General features: G+C 38.2%; 1 protein-coding gene across 14 annotated transcripts in view; it reads left to right on the forward strand.

Annotated features, from left to right (window-relative positions):
• MYCBP2 (MYC binding protein 2) overlaps window positions 1-20,287 on the forward strand; it is a 273,870-nt gene that overhangs the window by 109,463 nt on the left and 144,120 nt on the right. For all 14 annotated transcript variants that reach the window (XM_049700955.1, XM_049700957.1, XM_049700945.1 and 11 more), the window contains exons 21-26: window positions 6,791-6,908; window positions 12,484-12,688; window positions 13,341-13,494; window positions 17,770-17,942; window positions 18,839-18,964; window positions 19,052-19,179. In XM_049700955.1, coding sequence (XP_049556912.1) covers window positions 6,791-6,908; window positions 12,484-12,688; window positions 13,341-13,494; window positions 17,770-17,942; window positions 18,839-18,964; window positions 19,052-19,179 — 904 coding nt within the window. The remainder of the gene's footprint in view (window positions 1-6,790; window positions 6,909-12,483; window positions 12,689-13,340; window positions 13,495-17,769; window positions 17,943-18,838; window positions 18,965-19,051; window positions 19,180-20,287) is intronic.

Here is a 20,287-nt window from a genome sequence, read left to right on the forward strand (position 1 = left end):
AGAAATAGTCTGGGTCCCCGACACCATGGAAGTGCCACATCAGCTCCTTATAATTGGGTGCTTAGCTGAAAGAGAAATAAACTTCTGTCTTCTTTAATTCCCTGTTACTTGGCTTTCATTACAGCAGCTGATTCCATTTCTGCTTAATACAGTGAGAGTGCTTTTGGTCAAAAGTATAGAAAAATCCATCTTTGTTAGCTCAGGTCTTCCAAGAAGAAGATGCTAAGATACGATTAGATGTGCAAAGGGTCTATTGGTAGAAAACTGCTGTGAAAGATAAAAGGGAAAAGAGTAGGAATAGGCCCGATGTAGATCTGACCCCTGTGAAAGGAAAGAAGGAGGAAGAATGGGGTAGGAAGAGTCAGGTTACAGTGCAGTTCTGATTGAGTTTTAGCCAGGCCAGTGGGGTGTCCTCAAGCCAAGGTTGCCTTTGGCAGAGTCCCAAATTGGGCAGGATGGGCCAGCACGCATACCTTCACAGTGCTCAGTCCCAGGCTGGTAGCTTCCCAGGGGAAGAATGGCCTCGTGGACCCAAAGGAACAGCATCTGAGGCTGTTAGTCATTTATGTTCCCTGCAGCAGGTGGTCTTCAAGATCTGAGTGGTCTACGTGTGTGGCTGCCCCACCACTGAAACCAGGTTTATTTATAAGTCTGGGGATATATAGGGCAGCTTCAGGCTAGACTTGACTCACCAATTCAGTTTACCTCAGAACCTCCTTTCTTTTTGTCTCTCTATTCTTGCCTGATTCTTCCTATAGTCACAAGATACCTGCCAGAAGCAATTGGAACTATATGGTTTCTCATTCACATACAGTGAATCACTCCAGTCATTAAATAAAATCCATAATTTTCACTTTATTCTGAAATCACTTCATTACTGTGGCAGGGATGATGCCATTTACATGGTAAAGACCAGTGATTCTTAATCCTGCCTGCACAGTAGAATTACTTGGGGAACTTGAAAAATGCCATGCCTGGACCCTAAATCTAGACTTTTTACGAGGTGTGTGTTGGGAGATGGGCGTTGGGGGTGGGAGATGGAGGCAGCAAGGGTTGGATAGGATGCCAGCATCAGTTCTTTCCTAAAAGCTCTCCACAGTCTACTGTGCATCCGGGATTAAGAAACGCCATCCATCCCTAAAAGGCAGGGTCAGGTCCATTTGCAGTGCACAGAAAATGAAGGTGAAAGGAGTGTCCTTAGTTACTTCGATGACCGTTGTTATTGATGAAAAGAGATGATTTGAGACACCATTGAGTTGAACTTCTCACTAAAAACACAAGTGCAACATACGTTTGACACTTGTTAACACGTTTATAAAACTATCACAATCTTAAGGACAACTATTGTGCTTGGAAAGAGAGCAAAAGGTCTTTGACAGATTACTGTATCAGATGTCACCAGGTATGGCATTTGTATATCGGACATTGGAAATTTCAGAATATCAGTGGCTTTGCAGGGTTGAGCAATTACTGTCACAGGTATTAGAAGGCAGCAGGTACTTTGCAGGGTTGAGTGATTACTGTCACAGGTATTAGAAGGCAGCAGGTACTTTGCGTCGCAATTGAACAACATCACTCATATGCAGAGACTGAGACAGGGCTTGTAATATGCATGGAGAAGAATTTGGAAACTTTTTGTTCTGTTTCTCATGGAAGACTCGTGACACAGAAGAGAATTTATTATTATCATCATCATCACCATTATTGCTGTTGTTATTTAGCTGGAGATTATTTTGTGAGTCATGACATAACCTGGGAAAGGTGCATTACAGTTAGACATGATGGAGCATCAGTCACGTGTGCCGCAAGGGGGCCACTTTCTCGCAAATCAGACTCTGTACTTGTATATCACTCCACAGAAAAGATTTAGCAAATGTATGTGCTTCCTGGTCTTGACTGAGTGGGAGGGAAATAGTGGAAATCATATCTATAATCAAATCACAGCCCTAAGGTGCCTGCACAGTGTGAAGAACGAACAGCGTAAGCACAAGTCCTGCCACCCCACGTTGAGGTGTAACGGCTGAAGAACGGGAGGGATCTCAAGGCAGCTTTTAAGTGAAGAGGCTGCTATTACCTAAAAGCATTGCCTCCTGGTCCTGATGGTCAGCCAGGGGGCATCATACCTTGACTTGCAGTGACTCGCTCAGGTGACAGTATCATGGCAATATGCTAAGTATTTTTAATAGTTTCGAATATATCTTCATGAAGTGGGATAGCTTCTAATGTTGAAAATTAAATAATTAGGGTTTTTTAAGGAGATTAAACTCTGGTGGGATTTCTTTGAACCGCCCAAAGTTGTTCTTTTCCAGCATGTGAATTTTCACTCCTGGTTCCATTGATTGAGTTGTAACTGGAAGGCTGATTCCATGGGGGTGGGGAGCTCCAGGCTGGGTAATGCAGTGAAATAACGCCTACACACTGTACCTAGTGGATTAAACGGAAACCAGCCAGAACCGTCTGTGCCGTGAACACTCCGGTTACCCTGTTTGTCTGGATCTGTCTGGGACTTGGAAGGCAGGAGTCAGGAACTGTTATGAATTCCAAAAGGACTTGACCATGTGTATGGAGGAACAGTCCCCGGAGGAACAAAGCCTCAATAGCATACATATTAACTAACTACCACGAAGCAAAACATTTATAGATATTTAGTTGAAATAAAGTTGGAAGGTATTTTTTTTTTAAGTTTCTAGTAATCAAGCACTTTTAACTGAAATTTATTGTATAGCACACATTAATAATGTGTGATTAATGTAAGATAAATATTGTAATGTGCATGTGCTAAAGGTAGAAACGTGTTATTGGTATTCTCTTTATTTAATGCGGTGTCTTGCCAGGATGACTGAGTCTGATTATATCACTTGGTGCCCATGTGACCTTGACCACATTACTTAACTTTCCTGTGTCTCAGTTTCTTCCTTTTGAATGGGAATAAGTATCTTTCTCTCAGAAGGTTGTTGTTCAGTGAGATGATAGGTGTTGTTTACTTAGCACAGGGCCTAGCCTGTAGTGAATGCTCAGTAAATGTTGGGTGTTACTGTTGCTGCTTTTAAAAGTGAATGTCAAAAAGCTTCTGAGGGCTGTAATACATTCACTCATGACATGAGTCTACCAACCCTCTTTCTCGTTTATTTTCTTCAGTATGCTCCTAAATCTCTGAATTCCAAATTCTTTTACTCTTTTCAGTAAACTTAAACCTGGATGTTGGGAAAGGGACTATAGCGTTTAGACGCTTTTATTCTCCTTTTTTCAGTAGAATTTGGATAATTCTTATAATGTTTCTGAGTTTCATCTTTTTCTTGCTGTATCTTCCTTCTGCATTAATATGCTACACAGTCATGATGTCTGGAACCATTTAGACAAGGTTCATATCTTTGATTCATCTCTTACCAGCTATGTGACTAATTTACTAAGCCTTAGTTTAAATGTCCCATAGCATTGTTAAAGAATTAATATAGTGTCTGTAAAATGCCTGGCATGCATACACATACACATATAATTTTTGTTTTCTGTTCTTCCTGTGTTTACCAAATAATTTAATAAATGGGCTCTAGTATCATGAAAAGAGTTTATTAGAAGAATTGCCACTAACTCTGGGAGAATTCTTTTTAAAGGGCTTCAGATCTACCCATAGAGTTATTTTGATAACCAGTGGTACATTTTATTTGAAAATGCTTTGTAAACTGCAGACAAGTAAACAGTTTTAGGTACTGTTTACTTGTCTGCAGTTTAATCCTTTGTTTGAATCCTTTGTTTGAATCGAACTGGACATTTCTGTGAGGACATTAGTTTGCCATACAGCCCTTTGACCTGGTAATTGTTTATTGCCAAAACTCCCAGTACCTCAGATTTGAGAACCACTTAACTTTCACTGCTGTTCCTAGCCATATTATTGTATCCTCAAGTAAAAACTACTCTTTTGAGGCAGGGCCATTCTGCTGTCCTCCCCTTTGGTTACTACCTACCTGTGTTTTAGTCACTGCCTTTCATTCACTGAAAATTTAGTATCTGACTCACAGTGTTTTCCCAGTCTGAGTCTTGTCACACACTCATGAATGGTCCCATACAATACAGTTACCTTGACACCGTGAGTTAGATCTAGTGAACTTTACTTCCACATTCATGGTGGTCATTCCCAGGACCCATTATGGATCTAGCATAGCTCCAACTCTGAATTTTTAAGTTTAAACAACCCATGATCTGATGACAATTTCTTCTTCTGTTACTTAGCATTACTTTACTTGGTCTTTGACTTTATCAGTACTTCATTCTCTAGAGCCCTCTACTTTCTTAGTGTCTATCGCCTGTTTCAGTTTTTTTCTGACCCACGTTAGAGACTGTCATTCATTCTCTTCACCTGTACTCTTACCATTATCCTCAGTTTTCTCACCCTCTTGGGTCTTGATGCTAAGGCATGGCAAAACTTCAAGCATGAATCGGTCTACCTATATTTTCTATGTCTAACTTAGGCTTCCGGAAGAAAATAAATCACCATACTTATACAGATTGTTATGATTTGTAGATTGGACCAATCCTTCTACAATAGGCAATGATCCTCCTGGTTTGTAGCTTTGAACTGTTTGATTTAAGACCTTTTGAGAATGTGATGAAAGACATAGGCTGTCTCTTCAGAAAAAGAGACATAAGAATATACACTTAAAAGTTGGCTTCCAGATTAGAAGACTCAACAGATCTCCTGAAGTTCACTTTTAGACTTCCTAGAAGTCATTTGGATCTGGGTTAAAAACTTCTGGTCTAGGTTTTTATTTTTTCCATTCACCACCGTACCCTTTCCATAATCTTTAAATTCTCTCCTCACCCATTTCCTCTTCCTCTCAGCACATGACCTCTGTTCACATCACAGCAAAAATAAAAACATTAGGTGGGAAATTCTTCAGTCCAGCAACTCTGCCAACCTGCCTGCGTCCATTACTACTTCTTTCCTCCTTCTTCATGTTACACTGAAAGAGGGGCCTGTTCTTGTCTATGCTGTGAAACCTCTGCCTTTTCCATAGGGATCCAGTTCTGTTTCTTGTCTCCCCTCTGAACCATATGTCCTTATCTTTACTCTTTTAAACTTCTGCAAATTCTTAAAAAGGACAGAGCTTCCCCTTCAGCTCCATTTTCCCTCTAGCTGTTGGTTCTCCTTTTTCCCTTTTGTGCTGAGGTTTTTGAAGGGATTTTGCATTAGTCTCTGACCCCACTGTTAACTCTTCCTTTGCTACATAGTGTTGTGCCTACTCCACCAAAGAGACTTCCTTCTTGCAAAATCAGGTGGTCATTTGTATCTGTCTCTAGAGCATTCAGCATGTACATTATTTCCCTATTCTTGAAATGACTGTCTACATACCACATTTTTCCAGAGTTCATTCTTTGTTATGTCCTAGATTTTATGAGCTCTTCTTCTTCCTCTGTCCATACCTAAATGTTAGAGAGACTTACAATGAAAACTATCTTTTCTCTCTTCGTCTTCCTAGCTGTCATTCATTCTCATAGCTTAAGTGAATGTTACCACCATCTACCTTGTTACTTAAGCAGAAAACCTTCATTGCCCCATGTCAGTCATTGCCGGAGTCTAGTCAGTTCTGTTCCTTACAGAGCTGTCAAATCCATTCATTCCTTTCAGTCCACACTGTTCCTATTTCAGGCCTCCACCATAACTCACCCAGATTATTGTGACATCTTCTTAACTAGGTTTCCAGCTGCTAGTCTTGCCTCTTCCCAGTTCATTTTTCATTGCAGCCTGAATAATCATTTAAAAACATATGTAATTTAAAAAAATTTAAAGTATTATATTACATTGTCTCAAAAACAGAGCTCTCCTATTATGTGTGGACTCTTTCTGTAGTGTGATTATTCTCATTATAGATGATGATAACTGAAAGTGGTAAATAAAGTGATATAGGGATGGTTACAAGGATAGAAACGATGAATACGGGGATACCATTTATCGTAATAGTTACCATTTATTAATTGTTAACTGTGTACCAGACACTGATCCAAGCCCTTGACATATGTGAGCTTCTTTATTGTTCATAGGAACCCTATGGGGTAAATACTGTTTAATATTATCTCCATGTAATAGAAGAGAAAACTGAAATACAAAAAGGACGAGTAACTTGTTCAAAGTCATGGTACATTGCTACTGCGTGGTGGAGCCAGGATTCACATGCAGGCAGTCTACATCTAGAGCCTGAGCTTGTAGCCACTGCTGCAGTGCCTCTCATGATACTGTATTCTAATTCATTAACTACTGTATATGTTAAAATCTAAAATTACCGTTCAGTGAAAAAATGGTAGAAAAGAAGACATAAAAATAATTGACAGTTCAGTGGAAAAAAGTAGAAAATAAGACATAAATTTAATTGTTTTGTATGGTTCTTAGATTGAATTCCTGCTAAATCAGCTCATGATTTCTATTTCATCTGACAAATATTTATAGAGCTCTCTAACTTGCCATTCACTATATAAGGTAACATTTTTTTTTCTTTTAAAACAAAGGTAGCACCAGTCTTTCAGAAAAAATAAAAATTATGTGTCCATAGTTAGGGTAGTAAACTCAAGAAATCTTTTTAATAATCTCCTTAAAGTCAGTGATTATGTCTTTTTCATCTTTGTGTACCTAACGCATAGGATAGAGACAGGCATATAGTACCTAAGTAAGTGTTTGCTGAATATTCTTATTAGTGCCTTTTATCTCTTCTATTTTTTATTGCATTGTTTATTGTTTTTTTATTTCAGTTGGGTCTTGTAAGAAATTGACTTAATTTTTTTTTTTTTTTTTTTAACCTAGGGGATGTCCCACTCTTGTTCAAGCATTGCCAGGCCCTAGCACACAAGTTACTGCAGGCAGCAACCACACGGCAGTACTTTTAATGGATGGACAGGTCTTCACATTTGGAAGTTTTTCTGTAAGAAATTTTTTAAGCATTAATAATATTGCATTGTACCGTTGCCTTGCAATTTGTCTACGTTAGCTATTTTTTCTGGTTTCAGTGAAATTCTTGTATTATAATTATTGCATATGCATATTTCCTGTCTCCACATCCAACATACACAAAACCTAACAGACTTTGCTTTGAAATGATTTTCTTTTGTAGTGTAGCATTAGAATTTATTAAATTTAACAGCTGTGTTAGAATACTGGACATGTTTATTCCAGGTCAGAATCTGTTAAGCATTCAGTAGAGCTAATTCTGTCACTGAAAACTTATTTCCCAACAGTTTGTAAAGAATCATTTTTCTTAACATGTAGAATTATTTTTATTTTAGAACTTTTTAAAGGCCTGGTTCTCTTGGTAGATTTGTTTAGAGTTATAGTTTAGTTTTTCCTCTCCCTCTCTGTGTCTCTCTCTGTCTGTTTGCCTGTCTGTTTTGCTCTTTCTCTTTTTTGCCAAAGCTTGAAAAGAGTGAAGATGCTCTGAGAATTTTGTATAGTTTGGGCATAGTAGAGCTCAAGGAAAAGCTTAATAAGACTGTGCTAATAAACCTGTACCATCTGTGATGTGGGTAACTATTCAGAACCCTCTAACCTAAGTCTCTGGGATGTAATTTGCAACTCTTGATTTTTTTTAAATGTAAATGTGAACTTAAAAAAAATCTCTTACTTGGAAATGATTTTAAGCTTACAGAAAGTTTCCCAAAAATAAGAATAGTACATAGAGCGCCCATATATTCTTGAATCAGATTCACCTATTGGTAACATTTTGATCCGTTTGCTTTATCATTTGTATATTCATGCTCTCATTCTCTCATGTACTCTGTATGCATGTGTGTATAAAACTTTTTTTTCTTGTCCTTTAAGAATAACTTGCACACATTATGATCCTTTACTCCTTAAATAGTTTGTGTTTTGTCAGTTGATCCGGTAATTCTTTTCTGGCATTTTTCCCCTCCAGTCTAGGATCAGGCATTGTATTTATTTCTCATGTCTCTTTAGTCTCCTTTAATCTGTAACATTTTCGCTCCTTTTCTTTGTTTATTATGACATTGACATTTTTGAAGAATATGGTACTTCTTTTTTTTAACAAAAGGTTCCTTATTTTTGTTTCTCTAATATTTCCTCATGTTTAGATTCAGGTTGTGCGTTCCAGACTAAAATACCATGTAAGTGACATCGTGTCCTTCTCAGGGAATCACATTTGGAGGCACAAAATGCCCACCTGCCCTTCACTGGTGATGTAAATTTTGATCACCTGTAAAATTTTGTTTGATTTCACTACCGCAGAGTTAGAATTTTTTCACTTGAAACTAATAAGCAGTCTTTGGGTTGACACTGTTAAGTTTTAAGATACCTGCTTCTCTTCAGAATTTCTAGATTTCGCGTCTGTTGATTGTTCTTGCCTGAGCCAGTTTTTACTATAATGGCTGCAAAAATGATGATTTTTCCAACCCCAGCACCTCCTCACATTTACCTGTCAGCCCTTTGCGTTTTACTCTAAGCAAGAGCCCATTTAATATTTGTTTGTTTACCTGTCTACTTATTATTGGTGTAGACACATTTCTCTTTTTTCGTCATTACTGTACTTAATTATTTGGGTGCTTATATTGTCTCAGATTTCGCCAGTGGGAGTCCCTTCATGCTGACTTCTGTGTTCTGGTGACATGCCTCTTTGTTTTTTTGAGTACTTCCTTACTTCCTGGCATAACAAGTTGTTCCAGGCTTATCTGTATGAGTCCTAGAATCAGCTATTTCTCTAAAAAACCTAGGTTGTTTTTAGTGGGGAATAGTACTAGACACCAGCTGAGCACTGGGTGTATTCATTGCATCCCCAGTACACATCTGTGTGCATATATACATACATACGTATATTTTAGAAATAATAAGTCTGCACTGATACCTCTTAATTCCAGCCCATTCCCATAGGGTTCTTTCTTACCTTGTCTCATTCCATGTTTATGTCCCTTCTTCCACAGTAAGCATCCTGGATCCCAACAATATCAATACATTTATTTCTCATTCACTCAGTCCTAAACTATGTCTGAAATAGTTTTATATTTGCTTTGCCCACACTACTGTAAAAACAAACTCCCTAAAAAGAGTTCAGGATTTGTTTATCACTCTTGTTTCTGCCCTCCTCTCCCCCGCTCTCGCCCCCTCTCGCCTGTGTCCTACCCCAGGACCGAAGGTATAGATTCAGATACTGTGTTCATAAGTTACTTGGATTCTTTCTTCCCACCCCCTTTCAGTGGGATTATGTTATTCCTTTGGAATAGAGTTGGGTTCATTTGTTTTAGTTTTCTTTTTCTTTAAATTTTATTTAATATGGATAAAAATAGGTAGAACTAGCAGATTCTTTGTAAAGGGTGACAACAGCCAAGGATCACCTTCCTTCCCTTGTTCCTGAAAACGGGCCCTTTTACCGGTTACACTTTGTCTCACCCTGTCCTGGGACAGGGGTTCATCTCCGTAAAGTGAGTAAGATCTGATCTCGGGTGGGGGAGAAAGAGGGATGACCTTTCAGCATGGAGATAACTTTGGCCTTGAACAGTGAATGAGGCTCCAGAGGAATGCCAAAGGTAGGGCAGAAAGGGGACGAATTAAAAGACTGTCACTGAGTGGGGTTCCTCTTTTCCCTCTTGTAACAGTCTTCCTGGCCCTTTGTAGGAAGACATTGGTTTAACTGCTGTCCCCTACCATGTCCTGCCGACTTGGAGCTCTCAGACCTCCAAGGAGAGTGGTTTGTGGTCCAGTGCGCTGTTTCAGTTTGCTTTTAAGTTTAAGGGTCCCTCCTCCCACATCCTTAGATGGAGTTTTATTTTTTGAATGTGTAGAACCTTAACATGTTTCCAAAAGTTAAGTTACACAAAAATGGTATACTCACCCAAGTGTCGTTCCCTCCCCCATCTCTGGCATCCCTACTTCCCACCCCTTCACGCCGTGCTTGTAGGTTATGAAGTTCATTGTTTTCCAGTTTCTCCTTCCTGTGTTTATTTTTTTAAAGATTAATACGTAAATAACCACACACACCATCTATCTATATCTGCATTGATATAGGTATAAATATGGTATGTATATATATACATATATATAATTATTTCCCCATCTTTGTTTTTCAAAATGTAGCATTTTATATATGCTCTTCAGTACTTTGTCTTTACACTTTACTGTATCTCCTAGAAATCATTCCTCATCAGTTCATAGAGATCTTCCCAATTCGTATTTTACATCTGCATAGTACAATTGTGTATATATCTTGTAGTTTATTAAATCAATTTCTTGTGCTTGGAATAAGAAGTATTTTCTAATATTTTGCAACAATAACAATGAATATTGTTAGAGGTGTGCCTTTGAGGTAAATTTTTCGAAGTAAGGTTGCTGGGTCGAAGGCTAATGCCTGTGTAGTTTCGTGAGATAGTAACGATTCCCCTCTATTTTGCATCTCACCAGCAGTGTCCGAGAGTGCCTGTTTCTCCACAGCCTTGCCAGCAGCATGTGTTGTCCCTCATACCTTTTAATTTGTGTCAGCCTGATGGGTGAGCAATCGTCCTGCGTACTTTGAAGCTTTTTCCTGTGGCTGGCACTGTGAACCTTCGAGCCCTTGCCTGTTATCTGGCATTTTCACGCAGAGGTTCAGGTTTTCCCTTGGGGGATGATTTCACCAGTTCTTCCCTCTGTTCCCTTCTTGAGCCTCCCCTTCTGTGCCCGGCACCTTACCTCCACCCTCTGGTTTCAGGCACCTTAAAAGTCCTGAGGTCCATTATTTCCTGATACTGCTGAAGGCTTGAGTCATGTGTGGTTTTCTTTGCTCTGTGTGGATTTTTTATTTATTTATTTATTTATTTATTTAATTTTGGCTGAGTTGGGTCTTCAGTGCTGCGCAGGGGTTTTCTCTAGCTGCGGTGAGCGGGGGCTGCTCTTTGTTGCGGTGCGCGGGCTTCTCATTGCGGTGGCTTCTCGTCATGGAGCATGGGCTCTAGGCACGTGGGCTTCAGTAGTTGTGGCACGTGGGCTCAGTAGTTGTGGCTTGCGGGCTCTAGAGCGCAGGCTCAGTAGTTGTGGCGCATGGGCTTAGTTGCTCCGTGGCATGTGGGATCTTCCCGGACCAGGGCTCGAACCCACATCCCCTGCATTGGCAGGCAGATTCTTAACCACTGCGCTACCAGAGAAGCCCGCTCTGTGTGAATTTTGTTGTTTTGGAGGGAATGTGAATGGTAATGTTTAGAATCAGACAATCATCATTGTCCTCTAGTCCCAGAAGCTGTAGCTGTGAACCTCTGTGTATTTAAATGTGGCTTATTTATAACCACGTTCTGAATCCCATGGGGCCTGTCCAGGCAGCTATCATATTTTTAGACTGCTTTTCTTCACATTAGTTGGTTGATAGGGGAATAGATATTTATTTCAGTAGTCAATGAAAAATATAATTAGTTTCTTTTCCTCCAAAAGCATAATAATACCCCTCAATATGACGTACACATTTTTATGCTGTTGTTGTTGTTTTGTCAAAACATAAGGATCTTGAAAGAAGCTGAGATAAACATTGAAATTTCTTGGCTGCTTCTCTAATCCTGTGCTTGCCACTTTTCCCTCCATTGGTTCAACCCAGGGATTGATGTTCTGTTGCTTTTGCAGTCAGTTTGTGGCTGTGTTTGTTTGCAGTGTTCCTGGCTCCCTTATGCTCTGGGTGTTTTGCCGTGATTTCCCGTTCCCGTTACTTGTAGTGAACCCTGGCTGCCGTGGTGCAGCATTGTCTGCCTTCCAGGGGGTTGTGGAAGGGGAATGCTAGGAGAGAGAGAGAGCTCCTGAGCAACGGGTGGGTGAATATTTCCCAATCCAACATTAACATTCTTTTACAGCTACTCGCTTAGTAGTGAGAAACTTCCTATTACTCTTACCAAACAGGTACCTAGAGACAGCCATACTTTTTAAGTGAGTTCACAGTTACTTACTTAAGACATCATAATGATTCTGCTGTCTATCTTGAAAAATAAGTGAAATAACTTACTAACACATGATCATGTGAAAAATATGTAATTTCCTAATTGTATTCACAGTGGCAGTATTCATTATTTTGGCCTTTTACCCAAATATTTTTAGACTCTGTGAGTTCGAGAGTGACATTTTATGGTACCGTCAACTTAAAGTAGCAAAGTGATTTTTTAAATGAACAATTTGTATTACCAATTTTTTAACATATTGTGTATTTATTATACTTTTCATTTAAATGTTGGTAAAGACAATCACAGTATTTCAGGGAGATTTCTTACATGGAGAAATATTTCAACTGTATTATTATTTTTTTAATCATGTACTATGTGGTTTATTAGGGGGAGAATTCCTAAGAATAACAGAAATTATTTTACTCCTTTGTAAATGTTTGGTCCAAATTTCATATGAATTTCATTTATTAAAAAATATAGCTAACAACTGATGAAGAATAACGTCTCACAGAGCTATTTTTGTCTACTGTTTCCTTAACTTTATAAAATATTATAAATTGTTTATCCAGTATTATTGTTAATACGATTTATTTAATCTTTTAGAAAGGACAACTGGGTAGACCAATTTTGGATGTGCCATATTGGAATGCAAAACCAGCTCCCATGCCTAACATTGGATCAAAATATGGAAGAAAAGCTACCTGGATAGGTGCAAGTGGGGACCAGACTTTCTTACGAATTGATGAAGCACTTATTAATTCTCATGTGCTCGCTACATCAGAAATTTTTGCCAGTAAACACATCATAGGTAATACCCCAAACAAGCAAATGTCCCTCCAAAATAGCCTTGATAGTAAACGGTCATCTTTCCCTATTACGAGATGTAGTCCTGTAGCTTTTTGTTTTCTTCTGTTTGAAGTAGTTTAAAAGAAGCTTCTAAGTGTCTATGTTTATACATATCTATGTGCTGGAAGAATGAAATAATTAGGAAAGTAGAAACCAAAGTACTTATAAGCTAGAGAGTGGTGGAAATATGAGCTAAATTGTAGTGGTATAAATCCTATACAGTGTATTGGAAAGAGGAATTTTTCTGTGTTGGTTCTTGTCAAGTAAATGATGGAAATTAGTTTTATGGAAGGTTACATAAGTCAAACTTTGACGTTTCATCGAGACCAAGGTGTCAATTTATACTTGTGTCCATGATATCATGAATAATTATATAATAGAGTAGTATTGTGTAGAAATTAAGGGCATGTGTTGTGGACTTAGACAGCCTGAGGTTTTAGTCCAAATTCTGCTACTTAAAGGTTTTTACTTACTTAAATCCCTCAGTGTCAGTGTCTTCTTCTGTAAAATGGAGATAGTAATAATACTTACCTTATAGGAAATGCTTATCTTATAAGTTGGGGGAATATAAAAAGGTAATGCATCTTTAAAATATATAAATACTTTTTCCTAAGGCTTGGTACCTGCTTCTATATCAGAACCTCCTCCATTTAAGTGTCTTCTGATAAATAAAGTGGATGGGAGTTGTAAAACGTTTAATGACTCTGAACAAGAGGATCTGCAAGGATTTGGTGTGTGTCTTGATCCTGTGTATGATGTCATTTGGAGGTAAGCTTCTCTGTTTATAAAATAGAGTAATAAATAAGTTTGGATCAAATTGTACTTTTGTGGAATATAAAAGTCATGTATAGGCAGACTTTTCATAGATGAGAACTCTCCTATTTAACTGTTAACTACACTTCTATCACAGTGACTCTTGGGGACCTTCACTCTTGCTACCTTTAGTGTAGTGGTTCAAAGCATGAATTCTGAGCCAGACTGCCTAGGTTTATCCCAGCTGCACACGTTGCTTTCTGTGTCGCTGTGGACAAGTTACTTTGACTCTGTGTGCCTTACTTTTGTCATTTATAAAATAGGTATAATAATGGTACCTTATAGGCTGTTATGAGAACTTAGGGTAGAGGCGCATAGTAGGTGCTGTAGAAGGCTTTGCTACTCTCATTATAATAAGAAATTTTACTCTCAAGGGTTCTCTTGTTAATTATTTTTAGTCTGTCAGAATTCTTGTCTGTATTGTATAGAATTCACTCTATTTCCTGGTCCCGTAAATATCTAATCATTACCAGCTATGTAGAAGAAATTATGCCAAAGACAATACAGAATAAATATGATCAATGAGCTTGCCCTTTAGGAATGTATGTAACAAAATCCCCATATTGGTAGAGAAATATACAGGGTTATCGAACTCTGGAAATTACAAAAATGTAGAGATGGATACAGGTACACAGGCGATTCAAGAAATTTTATTGTAACTTGTTTAAAATTTATTATGGTGCTTTATATACATAATGAGTAAAGGAAAGAGTTATCCTCAGATTTGTAGCTTTGAATGCTAATAGGGGGTGTATACTGCCCTTACCAGAGTGGCTCATCACAGGACTTAACCATTTTTTACCCCTTGCGTTGTTTATTTGGCCAGCCTTAGTAGGAATCCAGGTAAGTTGAGAGGTTGAAGTGGCATGAGTGAGGAGGGGGAAGACTTCCTCTGTCTTCTTTATTCTGCCCATTCCTGCTTTCATTTCTACCAGCCATCCAAGTCTTAAAAGGCCATGTTTTCTATCAATCCTGAGGCCTGATTCCTAGTGAAGGAATTATAGTGCTTCCCAGGTTGCTCACAAGCTTGCTATCTCACTTGGGCGTTTTGTGGGAAGACTTGGAGGCCAGAACTGAGTTGAGTAGTGCTTTTAGATCTCCGTAGCAGGAATATACAGGGTAGATTAGATAACAAGAGACTAGAGGTGAGTAGTCTTATAGTGATTCTTATGAAGACATGAGATACTGAGAACCAGAATTAGAGTGGTCACAGTGGAACGGAGGGGATAGAGAAACAAATGATGTAAAAATAGAATTATCCTCAACTATTTACTGATTGGAAGTCAATGTACAAGAGACTTAGTTACCAAAGAGCAAGCTCTGGTTTGGACCTAGGTTTAAATTGATGTTTGATTTTCTATGATCCTTACATGTTTTATTTTTAAATGAAGTAAATTTGCATTAACAAAATAAAGTAAAAACTGGCAGTATGGAATTAGTTTCTGGATACATTTACTAAATTAGAAATGCATTCTCTAAATTAGAGAGAACAGTAGAAGTAGATTCTAACATTAGAATCATTTCCCTGGGGTCTTAACAGAACTCCAAAGTGCGGTATCCGATTACTTGAACCTTGCCTTTTTCACACGTGGTAGCAGTGGGGACAGATGATCTCAAATGCTTGCCAGGTCCTTGATCATTTACCCTTTATTCTAAAACAGAGATTAAAAGATGAAGGACAGGGCTTCCCTGGTGGCGCAGTGGTTGAGAGTCCGCCTGCCGATGCAGGGGACATGGGTTCGTGCCCCGGTTCGGGAAGATCCCACATGCCGCGGAGCGGCTGGGCCCGTGAGCCATGGCCTCTGAGCCTGCGCGTCCGGAGCCTGTGCTCCGCAACGGGAGAGGCCACAACAGTGAGAGGCCCGCGTACCGCAAAAAAAAAAAAAAAAAAAGATGAAGGACAGTCTCCTCCTGTGTTTGAGTAAAACAGCTGGAAGGTGGAGAGTTTGTTCCTTTATCCTGACTTCTGGCTGCTTTGTGTCCTTTGTGTTTTTCAGTAGGGTATGTGCATTTTACAGCTATCACAGACATTGCAGATTCAGTATCAGCTTACTTTGACTTTCCTTCCGGCCTGAGTCTGCCTCCTTTTGTATTCTTAACAATAACTTCTCCTGAACAATTAGAAACTTTTAACATTTGAAAAGAGCAGATAAATGTTAATAGCAATTTTATTTCCCATGTCAAAATTTACAAAACTAACACATGAATCTGTGTTATTTTTAAAAAGCAAAGCAAAAATACAAACAGGAAAAATGATGTGGTCCTTCTCCAAATCTTTTTCTTCCCCCGTACCAAATCCCACTAACCTTCGCTATGGGTCACAAGTATTAGGTTTGGTTTATATTGTTTGATACCTTTTTTTTTTTTTTTTTGCGGTACGCGGGCCTCTCACTGTTGTGGCCTCTCCCCCGTTGCGGGGCACAGGCTCGGGACGCGCAGGCTCAGCGGCCATGGCTCACGGGCCTAGCCGCTCCGCGGCATGTGGGATCTTCCGGGACCGGGGCACGAACCCGTGTCCCCTGCATTGGCAGGCGGACTCTCAACCACTGTGCCACCAGGGAAGCCCTGTTTGATACCTTTTAAAATGCATGTATTTTGTTTTTTATATCAATAAGACTACAAGTATCACTTAGATTGATAGATTAAATTAAAAAGCAATAAACCAATAATATTAATGCTACTAATTATAGCAGCTATTTTCATAGAATTTACTCTGTGTGAAGTATTATTTTTAAGTGTTTTTTAAAAATAATTTAAATTGTTTTAATTGTGGTGGAAATAACATAAAATTTAACATCTTAACCATTTTTAAGTGTACAATTCCGTAGCATTAAATATAGTCACATTGTTGAACAGCATCTCTCCAGAACATTTTCATTTTGTAAAACTTAAACTTATGCAAAGAACAGCTCATCTCCCCCTCCCTCTCACTCCTGGCAACCACCGCTCTACTTTCTGTCGCTTTGCATTTGCCTACTTTAGATATATATATAAGTGAAATCATGCATAGTTTGTCATTTTGTGACTAGCTTGTTTCACTTAGCATAATGTCTTCAAGGTTCATTCTTTTTTTTTTTTTTTTTTTAAGCTGAATGGTATTTCATTGTATGTTTCTACCACATTTTCTTTATCCCTTCATCCATCGAAGGATGTTTGGGTTGCTTCCACCTCTTGGCTATTGTGGATAATGCTGCTATGAACATGGGTGTGCAGATATCTCTTCAAGATCCTGCTTTCAGTTCTTTTGGATATGTACCCAAAGTGGGATTGCTGGGTATAAGTGCTTTTATATTTAGTAAATTTGGATCATCAAGTGCCATTGATTGAGAAGACCAGACTTAAATAATATACTATTTTGATACAAACATTTGAAAAATCATAAAGAAAAGCAAGAAAATAATCTTTTGAAATTCAAGATAATCGTTACCTTTGAAAGGAAAAGGAAAGGAATTGAGTTGGGAGGGAGACACAGAGTACTTAATAGATAATGGTAGTGTTCTTTTTACTAGTGTATATTGTGTCATTATTCTTCACACTTTATTTTGAAAATATTTTGTTACTTTTCTTTTGTGTGTACTCAATAGTTGATAAAAACAACTCTTCCAAAAAGAATTTATAGAATAAAAGAGGTAAAGAAGTGGAAACTGCTTTTTGAGAATTTTGTTATGAAAGAGATAAAAGGAATGAGATAATGGCAGGAGGGCATTGTGGGTCCCTCACGGTTTTTGTGACTGCTTTACTGTTTATTAGTAAGATTCAGCATCTGCATACATTCCATTTGTGCTTCCTTCCTAAGAACAGCATTCCATGTGCTTTGCCCACTTTCGATATGGGATTGATGATCTCTTACTGGCTTGCGGGAGCTCTTCTACGTTATGGATATTGCAGTTTTGTCTCATATGTTTGTTTCATGTATTTTCTTTTGACTTATCTTTTGTCTATACACTTTTTTATGGAGTTTTTGCTGTACAAAAGCTTTACATTTGTAAGTACACATTATACTTTTAAGTATACTGTTGCTCTGTTATTCATGAAATGTGATCTATATTACTGTTTTGTTCAAATTATTTCATTTATAGTGACATAGTCACTTTATTTATATCTTTAGCTCAGATATGGAAAGTCATGAGCTACGTTTTGTCCTGTTTAAGCTGGCCGTATTCCTCTCTTTTTATTGTCAATTATACTTCACAGGTTTTATTATACTGTAATTATTCTCTTTCTTGAAAGGTTTCGACCAAACACTAGAGAACTATGGTGTTACAATGCAGTGGTTGCTGATGCCCGACTTCCCTCTGCAGCAGACATGCAGTCCCGATGTAGTATTCTAAGTCCTGAACTTGCCTTACCAACGGGATCAAGTGCTCTCACCACCCGGTCTCATGCAGCTTTGCACATTCTAGGTAGGGTTGGTATTTGATGATCAGCTAATTTTCATTAATGTGTGCTGAGGATTTTTTTTTAAGAGTATTTAAATTTGTATATCATTCTGTCATGTTTGTTAAACAGTAATGCGCTAGGTGCAAAATAAGTTAAATCCTCTAACTTTAAGAGGTTTACCCTACAGAAAACAGTACATCAGACTTACACCAACACCCTGAACGATTCATATATGCCCAAATATAAAGCAGCCCTGAATATAATTTTCCTAATATGTGTCTTGTAAAGTAATGTTTTTGCTTAACTTGAATATATAAACTTTAGTGATGTAGGTTAAATATTCAAACGTATAATTATAATATTTAATTTTTATACATTATTTAAAATAAATTCTATAAAATATGATATGAATTTTATAGTTACCACTTGTTTCTTCTTACATAATAGTTTTCCACAGCACATCAACTTCACTTCTAATTAATTAATTTGAGATATAGCACTTTTACAACATCTGGTAGCCATTGTAAACATCCAAAACTAGCACTGATTAAGGTTATCTCAGGCTACTGTGTCTTCCTCAAATAGTACTTTAAGAATCAATCTAAAGTGATTCAGAGAGTTTGATAAAAGGAAGAACCTTGTAGGGACTCAAAGATTAAGCGATTCCAACTTTTCAGAGAGAGAGTTTTGTGTGAAACGTTGTCATATAGCTTATGTTTAAATATGATAATTACCCAGGCAGAGGGTAATTTTTATTGGTTGTAAAAGTATCTTCCATGAAATGTTAAAGCTTGGAATAAATTTGTTGAGCACAATTCAGAATTTATTGTTTTAATTTATCCCCTCCAGCATCTCATATTATAAGTACTCGGGGAAGTTTTAATTTCAAGGAGTTGAATTTTTGTTTGTTTGCTTTTAGGTTGTCTTGATACCTTGGCAACTATGCAAGATTTAAAGATGGGTGTTGCCAGTACAGAGGAGGAGACTCAAGCAGTAATGAAGGTTTATTCCAAAGAAGATTATAGTGTAGTAAACAGGTTTGAAAGTATGTATATTTATGTTTAGGAAATATTGTCTTATAAATGAAATACATGGATATTTTAAAGCATAAGTTATCATTTGCATCTTTTAGGTCATGGAGGGGGCTGGGGTTACTCTGCTCACTCGGTAGAAGCTATACGTTTTAGTGCTGACACAGACATTTTACTTGGTGGTCTTGGTCTGTTTGGAGGTAGAGGAGAATATACCGCTAAAATTAAGGTAAGTTCATTCTCACTGTTGCCTTTTGGGTTTGAAGATAAGTATTTTGACTTAGTTTATTATTTTATAGAAGGCACCTTTGCATGTGCCTACTTTCTTGTAGCCGTTTTAATGATAAGATGCAGGGGCATTTGGATGTAGCTTTAAAAAGTTTTTAGCATTTTTACTGCCAAATACTGTGTAAACAGACATCATCACCACAGGCGTGGGGACCAGGGATGAAGTGAGTAAGGGGATGGATTCCATCTGGTAGAGAGTCAAAAAACAATCAAAAGTCCTAAGTTTACTGCACTATTCATCTCAGAAAGGGCAACAGTTATACTAAGCAAAGTCTTTGAAAATTTACTAATAGCTTGAATTTTCTGTTGTCACATTATCCGATTTTGCTCTTAAAGTGAGAGAGATGACTAGAGTTTATGCCTTAATTTCAATAGCAGGCTTCTTAAAAAATTCTCAGTTAAGTACTACTGTAGTCTCAGTCCTTATCTTCCTTAACCAGTCTACAGAATTTAATCCAGTCGAGCTCTTCTTCGATATGGTTTCTTCATGTGGCTCCCAGGACACCACACTTCATTTTCCTCCCATCTCCCTGGCCTCTCTTCTTAGTCTCCTGCTGGCCACTCATCATCTTCCCGACCTCTAAACGCTGCAGTGCCGGAACTCAGTCTTGGACATCTTTTTAAAGTCTACTCACCCCCTCGGTGATCCAGCCTTACGGCTTTAAGTGTTTTTTCTCTTATCGCTCTCACACTTAATAGACCTCCAAAGATATATATACAGCTGCCTACTCTGCATCTCCATGTGGATAGCTAACAGGTATTTGGGATGTAACATACTCAAAACTAGGCTTCTGACCATCTCTCTAAACCTACTGTTCTCTTGTCCTTCCCCATCCCAGTTAACTGACTGAGAACAGAGTTAACTTCATTCTTCCAGTTGCTTAGGCCAAAAATCTTGGAGTCATCCTTGCCTTCTTCCCTCTTTCACACCCCACATCCACTCTCACAGCAAATATTGTTGGCTGCACTTTGAAAATAAATCCAGGATCTAACCACTTCTAAAAACTGCCCCTGGTACCAAGTTGGTCCAAACCACAGCTGCTTGGAGC

The sequence above is a fragment of the Orcinus orca genome, chromosome 18, assembly GCF_937001465.1.
Source record: "Orcinus orca chromosome 18, mOrcOrc1.1, whole genome shotgun sequence".
In the NCBI taxonomy this organism is placed as follows: domain Eukaryota; kingdom Metazoa; phylum Chordata; class Mammalia; order Artiodactyla; family Delphinidae; genus Orcinus; species Orcinus orca.